Genomic DNA, 17,696 nt, shown 5'->3' on the forward strand with positions numbered 1-17,696 from the left:
TTTAGTTGAAAAGCTCTTTGATAGTTTGCATGGTGGCGTGGTGTGTAGTGCAGCCATGCTGCATCCACATTAAGGCTACTCTTGTTACTCGTCATGTCAAGCTATTTATCTTTAACGTCAATATTATAAACACGTGGAAGGGAAAATAGCTTTATTTTTATTAAAATATTATGCTGCTGTGTTTCCAGAGACCCCCACACATATTTGAGTTAACATGGGAGCCGGTCCTCACTCTGGGAGCTGGGGAACAAATAAAATGTATTATTATTATTATTATTATTATTATTATTATTAATAAGAAAAAGGTATAGTATGTTGGAAAAAGTCATAGTATAGGATGTTGAGTCATGAAACAGTCATAGTGTAGTATGTCTAAAAAAAAGTCACAGTAGGCCTATAGTATGTCGATAAAAAGGTTGTTTATATAGTATGTTGAAATAAGTTGTGGAAAAAGTCAGTATGTCAGGAAAAACGTCATAGTGTAGTATGACTGATTATCGTCATAAACAAATGACCCGTGTAGAGATTTCTAATGAAGAAAGAGGAGATGTCTTCAATAAGCCTCAGACCCTGACAGACATTCCTCATGGAGACAACAATAATCGATATACTGTGTTGTGTCCAAAGTAAAACGCCTTGCTCCTTTTACATTCTCCTTTCCACTATGCTTTTATGAGAGTCCACTGGTGGTCATGTGATCAGTGATGCCTTTAAAATGATTTGAAACATGAAGCAGGTTTAATCTCGGGGCAAGACACTTGGAAGATCTTTTCACTGAACATTCAACAACAAAACTATAAAAAGCTATCAATTGAGTCCCGGACTGATTCATAGTCGTGGCGGCTGCCAGCTCTGTAGCTCTGTCCTCATCTCCTCTCAGAACCCAATGAAAGCAGATGGAGCAGCGTTTCCACGGAGTCCTAATGTGGTTGTTTTCCAGTGTTTGGCAGCTGATCTCGCCTGCAGGCTGCTGCCAGCTGCGTTGGTGCTCAGTGAACTGACTAGTGAGGAGATTCCCAACATTCACAGGCAGCAGCCGTTGTTTGGGAGATCCTTCACAGAGGACGCTTTGTTCTCGCAGCTCTGAGGAACTCCAGTTAAGCCCCAGAGGGGAGTCCAGTCCAGTCATAAAGGGCATAAACGGTTTCATAAAGTGTATTGATTTATACCGGCAGTGAAATCCTCGCCGATCGCATACTGAAGACGCATTTTTACATTTATGCATTAATTTGGATTTGAATCTACACCAAAAACACATGGGGTGCAGAGCTTGAAATGTGTCATCATCAAATCTAAATGTAATCTGAGTGATACAAAGCCATAATAAAATCAGAGACCTTAACTTCTTGTATAAAGTGTTTTTATTTCATGTTTCTGAACAGAATGTGAGGATTTCTTGCTCAACTCAAAGAGTCTGTTTTCTTGAATCTGTCAGCCAGTGGTTGTTACAGGAACAGCAGCTGATACGTTACCTTTTCTTTTCAAATAAAAACAAATATAAACCCATTGAGTTTGTAAACAAAGATGACCTACGTTGGTGTGAAAACGCACAATGATGGAGTGCAATAGCGTGTCAAGCTATGACATTAACCACCAAAGATGGCGCTGTTGACTACCGTACATTTTTTTCCCAGAAAAAAGGTCCCATGGTGGTCCACCCATAGGGGCGGAATGGGCGGGGGACTTTCCTCTGTGTTTATTATCTACACCAACCATTTACTGAAGTTACACGCAAAAAGTGGGTGCATCCAGCTGAAAGCCACCAGTTATCACGGTCACTGATTAAACTGTAGCACCAGTTTCTCTGGAACAGTCGTGATCCTGTCTGAAAGTCAATGTTTGAAGCTTATAACTAACCCCAGTGAAACCAGCAGAGCTAGTGGAGCGGCTTGTCCAGAGGCTGAGTTGTAGATCTTGATGCGTCCTTCTACAGACGGATACACTCTCCTTTGTTGGGCGATGTATTTGGACACGACTGAAATGTCCAAATCCCCTGGAAGGAAATGAAAAGTAAAAGTTTCATATAAACGATACAAATTTGGAATTAACGAAACAAAAGAAACAAAACGTCTCACCGCTGTTGTGTTTGAGAATCTCGTTTGTGATCATGGAGAATCCGTCGCCGCCATTCACCATGTAGGACGGCAGCATCACTTTATAGACCGCCTCCTCCTCAACGGGTTCGTAGTGAGGAACCCGACACTTTGTGCAGAGGATTGTGAGGCTCTTCAGCCGGCTCTGAGGTTTGGAGAAGTCGAACTCGACACGAAGTCCTGGAGGACACAGAAACTTAACTATTGATACACATCTGAGGATCAATACAGAGCAATTAGCTTAGTGTTACCAGCTGAAATATGTCAAATACCGACACATTTGTTAACTTGAAACTGTCCAAAGGGACCAAAATACACATACAAGCGTCTTTTATTCGTGCTATCAAGTCATACACCAATGTTTTTCCTTTTTGGAACTGTTGATTTAGTTGATTTTAACGCGATTAACACCTGGTGAAAAAAAAAGCAAACATTTTTCGGAGCTTTCGCAACACGAACAAAGGCATCAGCCAATCACATTGCAGGAAGGATTGCATTGTTCTGAATGTGTGAAACAACAACACGGAGGCTGAACCAAGACTGGGAATCGTTACTGCCGGGTATCATACTGACATCATTTGGTTCTACTCTGTGTTGGAAAAAAAACTGAACACACACACACACACACACACACACACACACACACACACACACACACACACACACACACACACACACACACACACACACAGAGAAACAGATCCTCATTGCTCAACTGAAGTTTACAGGAATTGATGTAATGTAGCTCTGTTGTGTTTTATATGGCGTGATCACTGCACCAGACTCCATTTAAAAAAGAGCCTTTTTTACACATGATTGTCTTTCAGCAAACGGTCATAAACCAGCTTCAAAAGAGAAGTATTTTCCGTTTTAAATAAGCTCTGTGTGGCAGATGTTATTTATGTCAATATGAATAATGTGGGCTGTTAATACAGCTGAGAGCCTCCCTTTGTGTGTGACTGCAGTAAATACCAACAGATGTGGATGGAAGCAGAATATTTTGTTAGATAAAACACATTGTGAATTTTGGGAATGTAAATTAATGCTCATCTATCTTCATTTTGAGTTTGGGACTGAGGACTGAGAAAGCAAGATGTGTCCTAAATATGATATATAGATGGAAATGTTGTAAAACATACCGGACACTTGGAGGAACTCTCCTCGGCTCTGGCCGTATTGCCTCACTGAGTGTTCAAAGGCTTTAATCAGTGTGGAGCCCTTCAACTGCACCAAGTCGTAGGTTCCCCCGAAAGGCAAGACGGAGATCAGGTCCTCCACAGTGATAGAACCTGCAGACAACACATCAGCACACTATTATATAACGTTCTTCTGACACATAAAACACACAATCATCAACATATAGAGACACATACCTACAATTTGATGCACTTTGAGAGCTTAATTAAGAATCAAGAGCTGTAAACAATCTGGTGCACCAGTAAAAACGGTATTAATAAACTGACTGGTTGTACAGATATGAAACAACCAGAAAGCAGGTTAACCAGATGGGTCAGGTGGGTTCATCTTTTGTATCAAGCAGCTAAATAGTCTTAGTGTGACTGGAAACACGTCCACATGTGTTTTTCTAAATGGTTTCTTTCTCCAGCCAGCACCATCTGATATCTTTGCCAACACCGTCTGGTTCTGATGAGAAAACATTCCTCTGGTTTTGTTTGAACTTCAATGGAAATGAGTCACGCACCGTTTCTGGTGCGTTCGTCGATCGACGTGCGGATGCCCCCTCCGTTCAAGATGCAGGCGCTGACGTGGTTCCACTCAAGATCGTCTGAGAACCCGATGTTGTTGTCGATCTGAATGCCGGAGAGGGAGAAGCATTCATTGTATTTCTAAGGGACCATTTATAACATAATGTAAACAAGCTGATATTGATCTCAAGCAAGATGTCCTGATGATGAATATGTGTTTGGCGTTTAAATATTTCCTCAAACAAATAAATAGTAAAAGTATGCTCTTTAGTGCTTTGTGAAACTCTGTCACTGGATGAGCCCAGAATACTTACCAGTCCAACATGTGGCGCCCACCCCAGCATTTGTGATTTATTATCTCCTTCATATTCTCCTCTTATCATATTCCAGATTTTAAATTGGACCTTGATCCATGGATTATTTGTGAAATCAATTAAAGTCCCAGTCTGGCAGATCGAAGGCACTCTGTCAGAATTTGAATGTTTACAACTTTCAAGCCCCTCCCCCACGACCACCGAGCTCCTCCCCCACGGCCACGAGCTCCTCCCCCTCGACTTCGTGCCCTTTGAAACCCCTTAGATCACGCCACCTTTGAAACGCGGGTCTGATGTTGACTCTGGTTTTATCACGGGCAATGGGCCATCTTTCTTTTTTTCCTTCTTTTCCACCGGTGTTTTCTTTTCCTTGGTTGTTTTGGACCTCCTCGTTTCGGTTTTTAACGAGGAATTAGAAGCTTGTTGCTACTTCCCTCCACCTCCCCCCTGTGATAGTGGAACGACCCGAGGGGGGAGGGGCTCTGTGTGTGCAGGAACACAGCCCTGCGTGCTGATTGGACAGGATGATCTGGGCTCAGTCGGATCTTTGCAAAGCAAACACCAGGCTCTACGTGTGGAGGCGCGCTTTTTTTTCTTAAACTGGATGATTTATGTTGTTCTATCGGAGCATAGTGTCGGCTTCAGTTAAAATGATCAAAAACATGTCGCCGACTGGGACTTTAATAATGGAGAGCTCAATATGTTTCCATCTGATTTCTCTCACTCTTTAAAGTGTCCATATTATGAAAAACAGGTTTTCTCTGGTCTCTACACCTATAAACTTGTCCTCCCTGAGCCTGCCAACTCCCAGGATGAGGAAAACAAGCAATTCCTGAATGGTCTCTGCAGCCCCCCCTCTGGTACAACGGTGCTCCTATAGGCTGTTCAGATTCAGCTCCTTTCTTTACGTAACGAAAGGAGTCATTTGCATAAGCCCGAACTCCTCTGCAGATGATAGGAGATCCGAGGTGAAGCTGGAGACAATCCCCCCGTCTGTGCACTCTAGTGCGCCATTAAAAAGGCCAAGCTGGATTACAAAAACAAAGTGGAGGTCTCCTTTACCCAGGGGAATCTTCGCTCCGCCTGGCAGGGTCTGAAGAACATGGCAGCGGTGAACTGCATTACATCCAGTCACAAACCCATCCAGGTTGATGGCTGCAATACAACATCTTTACCCAATGACCTCAACTCATTCTTCTCAAGATTCGAAATGGACAACAGCACAGAGCTTAAGACCATCATCTCCTCACTCCATCCTGGTGACACCACCATCACCTTCAGCAGGGAAGAGGTGGTGAGAGCCCTCAAGAGGACAAAACTCAACACTGCCACCGGACCTGACAACATCTGTGGGCGGACCCTGAAGCACTGTGCTGAGCAGCTGGGGGAGGTATTCCAGCAGCTGTTCCAGACCTCCATGAACTGCAGCACAGTGCCCCGGAAGTGGAAACATTCCACAGTTATCCCCATCCCCAAGAAGGGCCCCACTAAGGTATTAAATGATCTGAGGCCGTGGCCCTTACCTCCCTGGTGATGAAGGCGATGGAGAGGATAATTAAAAACTTTATCACCAAGTCTGTTGAGCCTATGATGGATCCATTGCAGTTCGCGTACAGGGCCGGCAGGGGAGTGGATGATGCCAAGATATTTATCCTGGAGACCATCCACAAACACCTGGAGACCCCTAACACCATCGCCAGGCTCCTGTTCGCAGACTTCTCTTCTGCATTCAACACCATGCAGCCACACATCCTTGCTGAGAAGTTAAATACTCGCTTTAACTTGGACCACCAGGTCATTAAGTGGGTTATTGACTTTTTAACCAACCGGTCTCAGAGGGTGTTTGTCAATGGTTCATACTCCAACATCCTCCACACCTCCACTGGCTCCCCGCAGGGCTGTGTCTTATCGCCCCTGCTCTACATCCTCTACACTGATGACTGCAGGTCCACTCAGCCAAACTGTCAGCTGGTGAAATTCGCTGACGACACAGTCCTGCTCTCTCTGCTCTCTGTCCCTAACCTGCACCATGGCCCTGTACTTCAGGACTTTATTACCTGGTGTGAGGGCGCCTGTCTCCAGCTGAACTCTACCAAAACCAAAGAGGTAATTGTTACATTCTCCAGCAAGCAGAGACAATTAGCAGAGGCTGTCACTACCATCATCCAGGGGGAGCCTGTGGAGTTGGTGGAGGAATACAGGTACCTGGGCACAATATTCAATGGCCTTCTAAGGTTTTCCTCCAACACCGAGGAGATCATCAAGAAGTGCCACCAGAGACAATATCTGCTCAGGAAGCTGAGATCGTTTGATGTGAACAAAGATATTCTCCTGACCTTCTACTACTCCTTCATTGAGAGCGTACTTACATTCTCATTCATCTCATGGTTTCACTCCATCAGCCTGCAAGACCGGACACGCTTACTCAGCATCACCAAAGTCTGCTCTAAAATCATTGGACACCCTGTTAGAGCTTTGTCTGCCTTTTGTGACCAGCAAACACTCCGCACCGCTCACAGGATCCTACACGATTCCTCACACACATTACATCCTGTGTTCGAGTGGCTCCCATCGGGACGCAGACTGCGTTGTCCGCGCTGCAGGACACAAAGGAGGAGGGCCACCTTTGTTCCTACAGCAGTCCAACTTATGAACAATGACCCCTCCCTGTCTCAACAACTTTGCCCAGCCCCCGTCAGACTGAATGCACATAGCACTTTAACGTGATGCACAGAGCACTTTGAAATTGACAGCTGCTAGAATTTTTTAACTGAAGCACTTTGTGAATGTTTTTATGTTGTCTGATGTCCTGTTTGTCCTAATGCTGCTCTTTATGCCTTTTTAAATTGCCCCTTGGGGACAAATAAAGTGTTTGATTGATTGATTGATTGATTGATCTTCTGCTGCCTCCGGTCGGTCGGAGCCCGGGGCGCGTGTGTTCGACAGAGCACCGTGCACGGCGGTCCGGGTCTGGTCGCTTGCGTTTAATTTTTACGGCTACGGTCCGTGTTAGCTTGTATGTGTGTGCTAACCACTTCACATCGGACTGCTTCAGTAACGAGGGTCAGTACAAAGCTGGCTTTGCCTCGACACTGACCCTCGTAAAATGATCTGTCCCAACCATACGGGACCCAGCAACTTCACCTGAGCCACATAGGCGAGCCATAGCGATACATCCACCGTAACCATTGGCGCATGCTGCCACGTAGAGCAAGCTGTCTCTCTCCAAGTAGGCGATGACAGATGGAGCTCATTAGCATTTAAAGGTGCAGACACAGAAACAGCCTGTTCTCAGCAGAGCTCATTTGAGCAACTTTTAGACAGCTGAAATTCAGGACCATGGATGGGTTTGGGGCAATGCATATCTAATACAGTGTTGTTCGACCTCTGACAGCTGTGTGAAATTGATGAAAAACAGTATAATATGTGACCTTTAAGGGTGAATTCCTAAAATACAGGACAGAAACACAGCTTTGTTTTAATGATATATCAAATATTAGTATAATATGATATACATTATCTTGCAGGAAGGACTGTTCTCATGCAGACTGCTTGTAAGAAAGCTTTCATGACGGAGCAGACAGCTTTGGTGCTTGTTTAGCTGTTGAAATCATGCTAAAGTGGCATATCTGCTACAGTGCTTTGGTTTTTCCATCACCATTAAAGGCTCACCATGGCGTCACAGATCAGGTTTCCCAGGTTGCATTCCCGAAACCGGCACTCCTCCATGGTCCCGTTCAGGAAGACCAGAGTCTTCCCCACCACCTCAGCCGAGTAGTTGGCCAGATTCTTTTTCCACTCCTCCACGTCGGCGAGGACGTCTGGATCTGGACGAGACATTCAGCCGTTTATTTAAAGCCAGCAATGTGACACAAGAAAAGCTGCTTGAGGAAAGTTTTTCTCCCTCCCTCATGAGGCGAGGGGAAAACATAACATAAACCAGGTCACATCAAAGAGTTGAGATGGACTGCACTGTTGTCTTTACCCTGCGGGACGCCGCTGTCCAGCAGGATGGGGTTTCCTGTGGACTTCAGCACGTTGCCAGCATCGTCAAACGTCACCTTCAGATAACCCAGATACTTTCCGAAGGCGTAGGCCTGCACGACAGGAACCTGCCGCCCGTCGGCTGACTTCACCATGAAGGGATAAGGACCTGCAGGGACTTCAGAAGAAGGACTGAGTCCTGAAGAATAAAGTGTGGAGAGAAAGGAAAAAGTCGGTGGGACTCAAACAGCACTAATATTATTAAAACATCATGTTTATTATAATGTGAATACAAGTTGAGCTGCAACGGAGTATGTTCATTAGCGATTGGCATTTTTTAATCTATATCAGAAAATTGATAATGATGCTCATTGCTAATCCCCAGAGCTCAAATGATTCCCTTCAAAAGGCTCTTTTACAGAACAGAACATTATTTGTTATCCTGTAAAATATCTTCAGCGAACGCTAAAAGAGTTAAACTGCCAAAACCAAGAATCCAAGTTCCTGAGCTCCAGGAAGGTTGTTTTATAGTCTGGCACCCACATGAGTTACACTAAACGACATCCTTATCTGTTATTTCCATTGTGAATAATAAAGTGCATCGACTCAGACATCCGAGAAAAAAAGACGCTCATTAGAACTGCAGAACTTGCCAACAATAATCCAGTGGTAGTTCTTTGTACGTTCATGGACAGTCTGCCAGCAGGAATGCTAATTATCACTAAATCATTTCAATTTTGAAAAGATTTGCCAAAAACAAACAAATGTGGAGTAAAAACATTGAACTCAAGTTGTCAAGTTAAATCGAATGGATGATGACAACCAAGTTTCTATTTGCCCAGAATATCATCTCAACCTGAACCTTTAAACTATTCAGTTTGAGATTCCCTGAAATGATTTACATCTAAATGAACATCTAATTAAAAGAAAAAGAAAACACTGAACAGCTGGTCTTCATCAGAGCTTCTACTCTGCTTTCTACTTCTAATCTGGCTTCATGTCAATAATCAACATCGTCTGTGAATCAATACAACATTGCACAATATCGATTCCCCCCTTAAAGCTGTATTCTACGATTTGAACCCCCCCCCCCCACACACACACACACACACACCCCTCCCCTCTGTGCTCCTCTGAGCTCTATCGTTCTCCCTCGCAGCCTCCCACCTCCCTCTTATTTTATGAAAATAGTTCAGCGAAATGTGTTTCTGAAAACATTTTAGGCAAGAATTAAGCTATGCAGTTGCTGAATCTGTCTTTATTTTAGATGGACAACGCACAACATGTACAAAGCAGTAATAGTGTTTATTACGGCCATGAATGATGAAACATTATCGGTGTAAATGCAGCGGGTGCCGGTCGGATTTCTCTCTCACCCCGACTGCAGTACGTCCCCGATCCCGGTGATTGCTCGCCACATGCGGACCGGATGGCTACTATTAGCCCAGTTTGGCTCAAGTCAAAAATGGTAGACTAGAGCTTTAAGTTGATACATTTTGGACAGGTATGTATTTCTTTAGTGTTTTGTTGTGGTTTAGTCGTTCCTGATGGAGCCCTGGTGTTCAGCCATCACTGAAAGAAAGCCTCACAATGAGGTCATGCTGCCAGCGTAACGTTTGCTCCCACTCAGAGGGAACTAAATCCCTTTAAATCTGAAGAGTCATCCGTGATGAACTCAGTTATGTTTCCTACTTAGGGGTATGAAGTCTGAAATAACAGTTCCTACAAATAGTTGGTCTGAGCGGCTCACTGCTGGTTTAGAAATCATCCAGTCCAAACAGTGACCGAGTGCCGGACTGAGATTTCAACATCTTCATTTTCCTGGACTTTCTCCAGCCTGAGGTCCAAAACAAACAACATTCCACGACTGTTTCTATGAAACACTACAGAGTTATTCACGGAGACTCTTTTACTGGTTTACTCTTAACCAACCACCAGTATGAAGACTCCTCTCATAACACAGCTGAACAGACTGTTTCTGCAATAGCAAGTTATGAGCTGACGAACTAAATTCAAGTCTAACTTCTTCGGCAACAGGAAAACCCTCTGGCTGTTGCATTAAATAAAATGAGATGTGATCAACATACTGTACGTGGTTCTACAAAATTACAGTAATAGTACTAATTGGTGCTATTTACACGGTGTGACTACAAAGATGTCAGTGGAAGGTTTTGCTGTGTGTCCCTGAATGCAGCATCACTACCAACACACCAGAGTGACCCAGAGTGGAGGCGTAAAGGCCGATGTGTGGCGTCCCTACCCGTGTAGAGGAAGGTGTTGCTGTGTCCGCCGATGACCACGTCGACTCCGCGGACCTTCTTGGCGATCTCCTGATCCGTGGTGAAGCCCGAGTGACCCAGAGCGATGATCTTATTCACTCCCAGCGTCTTCAGCTTGTCCACCTGCAGCTGCAGCGCCGCCACCTCGTTGTCGAACCGCAGGTGTGGACCTGCACAGCAACATGGACACCAGAGGGGTCATGAGTCCTCAACCTGTGTCTGGATGTTCCCTCATTTTCAACAACAGATCTGTGTATTCAATTTGGATGATGTCACTAAAACGAGAAACGACCAAGCCTCTCAACTTTGGAGCCTTTCATTGAATAAACTGTGGATTTGTTGGTTTCTGATCGAGTATTGCATGGAGATATCTAGTGTGTGTGTGTGTGTGTGTGTGTGTGTGTGTGTGTGTGTATGTGTGTGTGTGTGTGTGTGTGTGTGTGTGTGTAGCGTTTAATAGAGCATGACATTTTAGACATTTGTGACAGATTTGACATAATTTACAGAGTTTCCAGCATAAGTTAATGATCAATATCAGTCAATTTCTAAATCATGTATCACAATAAATTAAAAGGACTTTGATTAGGATAAAAACAACATGATAATTGTTTATTAAATACCTGAGCATTTAAATTGTGCTTGTAAGGGAGATCTGAAGTACATCTATACACACTGTAGGTAAACAAATACAAAAGTAGAACAAAGCTCTTTGGAGGATTTTTGTATGAAAAATTTGAAGGAAATGAAATAGATGGAAATGACATTGAATGTGCTGAACTTCATGGTGCTGTTTATTAAAAGACAGATTCAATCCTACAAACATCCTCCGTCACCAAAGTTAGTTTTTTTACCTGTCTCTCTCTCTCTCTCCCCCTCCCCCCCCCCCCCCCCCCCCCCTCTCTCCCCCTCTCTCCCCCTCCCTCTCCCTCCCCCCTACTTGATATTCTGAATGTTGGTTCTACTTTCACACTCTGCAGTTTAAACTGTGACTTTGTCTCCTGAATGAGTAACTCAGTTCTTTGTTGCTGGCATGTTTGGGTTATTTTACTTCATATGTCGTTGCTGGACGCAACAAGTGTCCAAATCTTACTTTAATGGCAAGAATACATCTGTAATCATAAATATCAGCATGAGTTACTTGAGTCTCTCCATATCATGGTAGAAGAGAAAAATAGAGCCTGATTTCTTTTTAAACGCAGGATACTGTATTGTATTATTATTATTACTGTATTATTATACTGGAAAAGTGCTGTAAAGTGATTCCAGTATGTTTATACTGGCATTTCAACAGCTAACTAGTAGCAACCAAAGCTAACAATGGCAGATGTGCTACTTCATTAATAATGTGATAACCTCTGGTCTCGGGTCAGTGCGAGGTTGGAGGCGTCGATCATGTAGTGGTGGTGGTGGGGGCGGGCCTTCATGTGTCTACAGAAGCAACAACTCCATGATTGGCTGAGAGACGTGTGGCTGTTGTTTAGCTGTTGTTTCAGGACCATGGACAGTTGTTGTTGTGCTGTTTGTTGTGGTTTGTTGTAATAAAGTATTCGTAGAATTCGATTCAGATCAAGTGGTGTTTCCAACCCATGTGACGCAAACACAGCCAATCATTTCAGAGCGTTGTAAAGTCCAAAAGTCATCATGAAATTAAAATAAAACTTAAAAAAACTAAATATTTTCACCGTGCCCAATCACTGACGAGAATAAATGATGATTTCATTCTGTCACGTGACTCAATACTCATAAACGTACGTTGGACCTGTTTATCCGTTTCAATGCGTTTCCCCTCTCTGCACCTTGAAAGCACGGCCTCCCTTGTTCTCATGTTCATGCTTGTTCTATGGAACTCACACGTTTACGCCCACATCCTCCAGCACCTCACTTTGAAGCGGTGCATGTGAAAAACGTTTTACTGCCAGACTTTCTGTCTTTGTGCTCAATGTCTTGGTCCCGTCTTGAGAAGACCAGCGACGTTCTAACCCCGTCCTTTAATCTGTAGTCTTCTCCTCTCTTGTGTTTTACTGCAACATTACTGATCTTTTTATCGATTCCTCCCGTTTTCTAGTCTCAGAACTTCTCCTGGGAATTCTCTGCTCCTTTTAAAGTCTTCGGTTTCCCTCGGGCAGCCGTTGTTTTTCACTTTGCATTTCTTTTAGGCTTCTACTAAATGTTTTCCTTCTCCCAAACATACTTAAATTCCCTCTCAGTCTTCAGGACAGCTGGAGGTGAAACGTTAGCAGTAAGAGAGAGTGCATCATGTTTATAGTTACCAGGTTTGGACAGAGTAGGAGTTTCCCGTGAAGTGTATCCCACCACGGCCACCTTCTCACTGCCAACGCTGAGGATCTTATAAGGTAAATAAGAGCTGCCGAACGTCGGCGCCAGAGTTTCGTCTGGTTTGATGTTGGCAGCGAGAACGGGACACTTGATCTGCTCCATGAAGGGCTTCATGAGTCCTTCCACTCCGTTGTCAAACTCATGATTTCCAAAAGCCTGAAAGACAAAAAAAAGGGAAATTCAAAGATGGAACGGCAGGAAGTCATTCAGACAGTTTATATAATATTTATATGTATTTATATCTTAAACAAGTCCAGGTTTTTCCACAGAGCATAGTCCCTCTAGATTCTACTGTCTGTCATTAGTTGGAACCAAGTTTCTTTGTTGTGTTTTGTTTCAATTTCATTTTAATCCAAACTATGATGTTTTTTACTAAATCTAACAATGTATCGTTGTTGCCTGAACCTGACTATGTTGTTTTTAACATTTTTTGTTCTGTTTGTTCACCAATGTGTGATGGATCGTTTCCCTGGGGCCCATTCCAGAAAGCAGGTTCAACAAACTCTGAACCTAACCCTGAACTCTGAGTTGACCAACTCTGAGATGGGCAACTCTGAGTTGGGCTGAGATTGGTTCAGATTCCGGAAAAAGGCAGAGACATGTAGGAGAAACTTAAGGTTTGTTGAAGAAAACCTGCCAGCGAGCAGGTTAGGTTCACAGAGTCAGTTACTATGGTAACTGACCTAAAGGTTGAGTTCACTCTCTTTCTGCAACGGAAAACTCAGAGTATCCCTCTCCTCAGGGTTAACAAACTCAGTTTCAGGAAAAACCTGCTTTCTGGAACGGACCCCTGGAAACACAGACTGGCAAAATGGACTGATTTACAGGTTAAATAAAAAAAAAACAGAATGCATGGAGTGATTTACAGGTTAGACTGGTTTTAAAACAGGACCACCAGTCTAATTGTGACTTCCCTCCATTAACAGAGATTTCCTGTCTTCAGCACATGTTGTGTGCATCTGACCAGTGTTTCCTTTACTAGAGCTCAGCCTCCCTGTTTTGACCGTCGTTCTCTGCCATTCATGTTGAAACCGTGTAAAAACACTTGAGATGGTTACGTCTCTGGATTTGTGTCATTCATCCTTTATTTGATCTAAAATGACTGAATTACAAAAATAAGTATTAAAAGCCATTCAAATGTGTGAATAGATATCAAATGACGTGTATGTCGGAAGCTAACAGCAGGTTCTGGGTTCGCTTGTTGTTAATGTCCGGCTGCTCCCAGTTTATGTAAGTGGCCCGGGTGGAGCTAGCCGCTAATATCAAGTTCAAGAGTCCAACTGAAATCCCAACGGAGCCGTTGGGCTGAACGCCTGGAAAAATAGTCGGAAAATAACTGAATTTCTAACTGGAATTGAGCTAGAAAGAGGATTTCAACAACGACCACCATCAGTAGTCTCTCAGTATTTAATACCGAGAGTAATACTTCCGGATGGTGGGACAGTTTGAATCCCTGTACAGGAAACCAATAGGTCACATAGAGACGGATTCCAACGAGGGAAACCAGCGACCTTGAGTCACCCCGTGACAGTGAGAAAATGAAGCAGAAAGAAAGAAAAGCCTTGTTTCTTATCTGTTCACAGGCAGGTAAACAGTGGTGACTGGTGGAAATGTGCTCTCCAGTCAGTAAATGTGATTGAGGGGGTTATAAAGATACTCTGACTCCTCAGTAAATAAACCACAGACGACAGGAGTGAAATCTTTGGGAACTAACATTGTATGAGGGTGGGACAAGTCACTCACTTTTTAAAGTCATTACTTTGAATCCCCCCACTTTTACCGTGTCAAAGGTCAGCACATCTTTCTGTCCACTCGGCACCATTTTCACTTTCAGTTGTGAATGAGTTCCTTCGTAACGGCAGAGTGGAAAATAATCCAGAAGGAATGTTTATTGGAGAACGTACTATGACTTCAGTCAGAAATTACAACTGCATGCAAGCATGACTAAATCCTCTGAAATATTCATGGAATCAATTTCTGTGCATTTGGCTTTTTATATATTTTCAAATTGACCACTTTACAAAATGTACATAATACTTTCCGATGCTACAGCCAGATTCAAGTATCAAACCATGATGACATCTGTTAACCAAATGTCTGGGGGGTAGACGCCCAGATCCCATTCAGTTCTCCCACACACATTCCTGTTAGACTGACCAAAAACATTTATTATGTGATTTATGTTTCTCCTGATCGAGTCGAGTCTCTTGGACGTCGGTGGATGTTTTATGTTGTACAGATTGGAGGGAAACTGCTCAATTTTGGTTTTGCGTTGTACAATAAATTCAAACACAATGGAATTAAAAGCCTATCAGTGTTGCGATGTTCGATTGGAAAACCCTTTCTTCACTGTAACCTGCTTCGCTTGGATGCATATTGTTCTCTTGATTCTGTTTTGTAGAATGAGTTTCTAAATGTGCTGGTGTTTCATTCTTTGAGTGTGTTGACCCCTCCTGGCCACCGTACAGCAGTCACTTCACACACAGAGAATATAAAAACATCTCAGGATGAATTCCCCTTCAATATTTGAAATGGTGCAAAGATTAAAAGTGTGAGAGCAGACAGCCGACCCACTCAAACATTTCTCTCTCTGACTTGCTGCTATTAAGCTGATTAAAACCAGCTGAGGCCTTTAGAGCTGAATCAATAAATCAACTTCAGTTTCATTCATCTCTCTGAACTGAGACCGTTCTATTTTTATCTTGGTGGTTGTAGATACGTGTGTCCTGTCCACGCATCATTCCAAAAATGGCAGAAGAGATAAACCAACTAAAGTTAGTTAGTATCTCTTCATTCTATATTTGTGAAGCAGGAAACTGTGTACTAAAGTTAGTAGTGGTGAGTAATTCTATTACATTTTTACTTTACACCTTATCATCTATCTGACAGCTTGCAGATTAAGACTTCATATACAAACATGTCTAATTTATGAAATAACAAATATGATTGTATTCAAAACACTGACTGCATAACTACAACTTTTACTGACACTTTAGACAATAATTCTGTATTTTAACCTACACTTTTTGGGGGGAACCTTTACTGGTATCTAAGTACCGGTATTCATACTATGTGGTAGTACTTTCACTTCAGAAAAAGGACCAGCATACTTCCTCTACACCTAGAAATAACACATTTTAATTTGAAAGAAAATCATAAACTCAATCATGTTGATGTCATTTTGATGTGTCTCATCTATTATTATTATTATTATGATGATGATGATGATGATGATGATGATGATGATGATGATGATGATGATGATGCACAACACGACTTCAGACCCACATTAGAGAGGAACCTACAACTCCTACAGACAGTGATACAGTCAGGAACCTTGTGCTTGAGGAAGCGGTCTAAAGCGCGGCTCACCATGGCATCATACTGCAGCTTGTTCATGAAGTGAGCAGCCTCGGCCCCCTTGTAGAAGTTGAACCAGACGGACCCCTGGAACTGGTCTCCGGCGTCCAGCAGCAGCACGTTGCTCTCGGTGCTGCGGATCCTCTTGACCACCGTGGCTCTCCGCGCCACCCCGGCGAAACACCCGCCGGCGCTGCTGCTGCTGCATTTCCCGGAGTGCTCGCTGGTCTCCTCCACCCGGGCGTGCACGTCGTTGGTGTGGAGCAGAACCAGGTCCCAGGCCGCCGAGGGAGGCACGGAGAAACCCAGCAGGAGGAGGAACCAGAGCCGCGGAAGGGCGCTCCGCTCCGGGCGCACCGCGTCCATCTCTCCGCTGCGCGTCCAAACCGTGGAGGAGAAAGCGGGACGTCTCTCCGCTCCTTCTTCCTACCCGCTTCGTGGATCACACACGGATTCTGACTGGCGGGGCGTCTGGAGAAAGAACGGGAGCTTTCTGTTCCTCGGATACGCCTTCTCCTATCTCCAGACCCCCACCTTTGACTTCCTCTCACGTCTGTTAACTAGATGTCAGGTTTGCAGGAGAAAGTTCACCCAAATCAGATGATAAGAACTTCTAAAGGTTCCCTTAAATAACAAGGGAACGAGCAAACACGCAGTCCAAACTGAGGTGGGATGTAAAAGCACCACACTGGGATCAAACATGGGAACTGGAATACGAGACAAACGTCACAGGACGAATGACACTGGATCACTGGGAGGACTGGGAGGACTGGGGGGACTGGGGGGGGGGGGGCAGACGGTCGGTGGTGAGCAGTAGCTGATTGGGGAGACGAGGGACAGGTGGGGAGACACGAGGGCAGACAGGTGATTGGGGGGCTATGGGGGACAGGTAGGGCTCACAGACTAATCACATCCACGTGTGAAACAGGGAAAGTGGTGGAAACTAACAGGAAGTTAATCACACAATGACAAAACAGATATAGACTACAAAATAAAACAGGAAGACAAAAACAACAAACACAAGAGACAGAAACTACAAAATACCAGGAGATCAAAGAACAAAAAGCACCAGTCCCAGATCCAATACCAGTCCCAGGCCCAGTTCCAGTCCCAGGCCCAGGCCCAGTTCCAGTCCCAGTTCCAGTCCTAGTCCCAGGCCCAGTTCCAGTCCCAGGCCCAGGCCCAGTTCCAGTCCTAGTCCCAGGCCCAGTTCCAGAGTGTGAGAGGCTGTGAGGGCTTGAAATGGTAGAAATACAAATGGGACAGCCCTCAGCATGTCACTGTATTTTGATGAGACCAAGTATGTGATCTGAAAGGCTTTTATTTGGCATGTTTCCAGCCCGATCTGAACGTCTTCCAGACTCGTATCATCCCAGACCAGTCAGACCTGGCTGTCACATCATGTATTTACTTGTTTTAGTTGAAATGGCTCCAATAAGCTTAATTAAAATAACTGGTGTATAGCCTTTGATGCTGAAAGTTGGCATAAAGGGCTCAAAAAGTGCACGAGTGAGCCCTCACGCTAGCGCTCTTCATGATGTGACCATGAGGGGGAGCGTTGGGATATGGCCCCAATCAAATCATAATCCACCATATAATAACATGTTTTAAATGCTGGCAGTG

At 44.1% G+C, this 17,696-nt stretch overlaps 1 protein-coding gene across 1 annotated transcript; it reads right to left on the reverse strand.

Moving 5' to 3' along the window:
• Positions 1 to 496: 496 nt before the first annotated feature.
• Positions 497 to 16,506, reverse strand: nt5e (5'-nucleotidase, ecto (CD73)). The gene is made up of 9 exons (XM_084029951.1): positions 16,086 to 16,506; positions 12,647 to 12,869; positions 10,358 to 10,546; positions 8,099 to 8,296; positions 7,786 to 7,940; positions 3,796 to 3,904; positions 3,233 to 3,382; positions 2,076 to 2,273; positions 497 to 1,993 (listed from the first exon to the last, which is right to left on the reverse strand). The coding sequence occupies exons 1-9, from the start codon at positions 16,437 to 16,439 to the stop codon at positions 1,833 to 1,835; spliced, it is 1,737 nt and encodes a 578-aa protein (XP_083886077.1). The 5' UTR covers positions 16,440 to 16,506; the 3' UTR covers positions 497 to 1,832.
• Positions 16,507 to 17,696: the final 1,190 nt, after the last annotated feature.

The sequence above is a fragment of the Eutrigla gurnardus genome (assembly GCF_963514095.1).
Source record: "Eutrigla gurnardus genome assembly, chromosome: 16".
Classification (NCBI taxonomy): Eukaryota; Metazoa; Chordata; class Actinopteri; order Perciformes; family Triglidae; genus Eutrigla; species Eutrigla gurnardus.

Excerpts from the sequence above, each read along its gene's own strand:
- nt5e (XM_084029951.1), bottom strand. The coding sequence starts at position 16,439 with ATGGACGCGGTGCGCCCGGAGCGGAGCGCCCTTCCGCGGCTCTGGTTC. Across the intron at positions 10,547-12,646 it reads TCCTACTCTGTCCAAACCTG|GTCCACACCTGCGGTTCGAC; the intron begins GTAACTATAAAC and ends GTTGCTGTGCAG. Across the intron at positions 2,274-3,232 it reads AGAGTTCCTCCAAGTGTCCG|GACTTCGTGTCGAGTTCGAC; the intron begins GTATGTTTTACA and ends TGTGTCCTCCAG.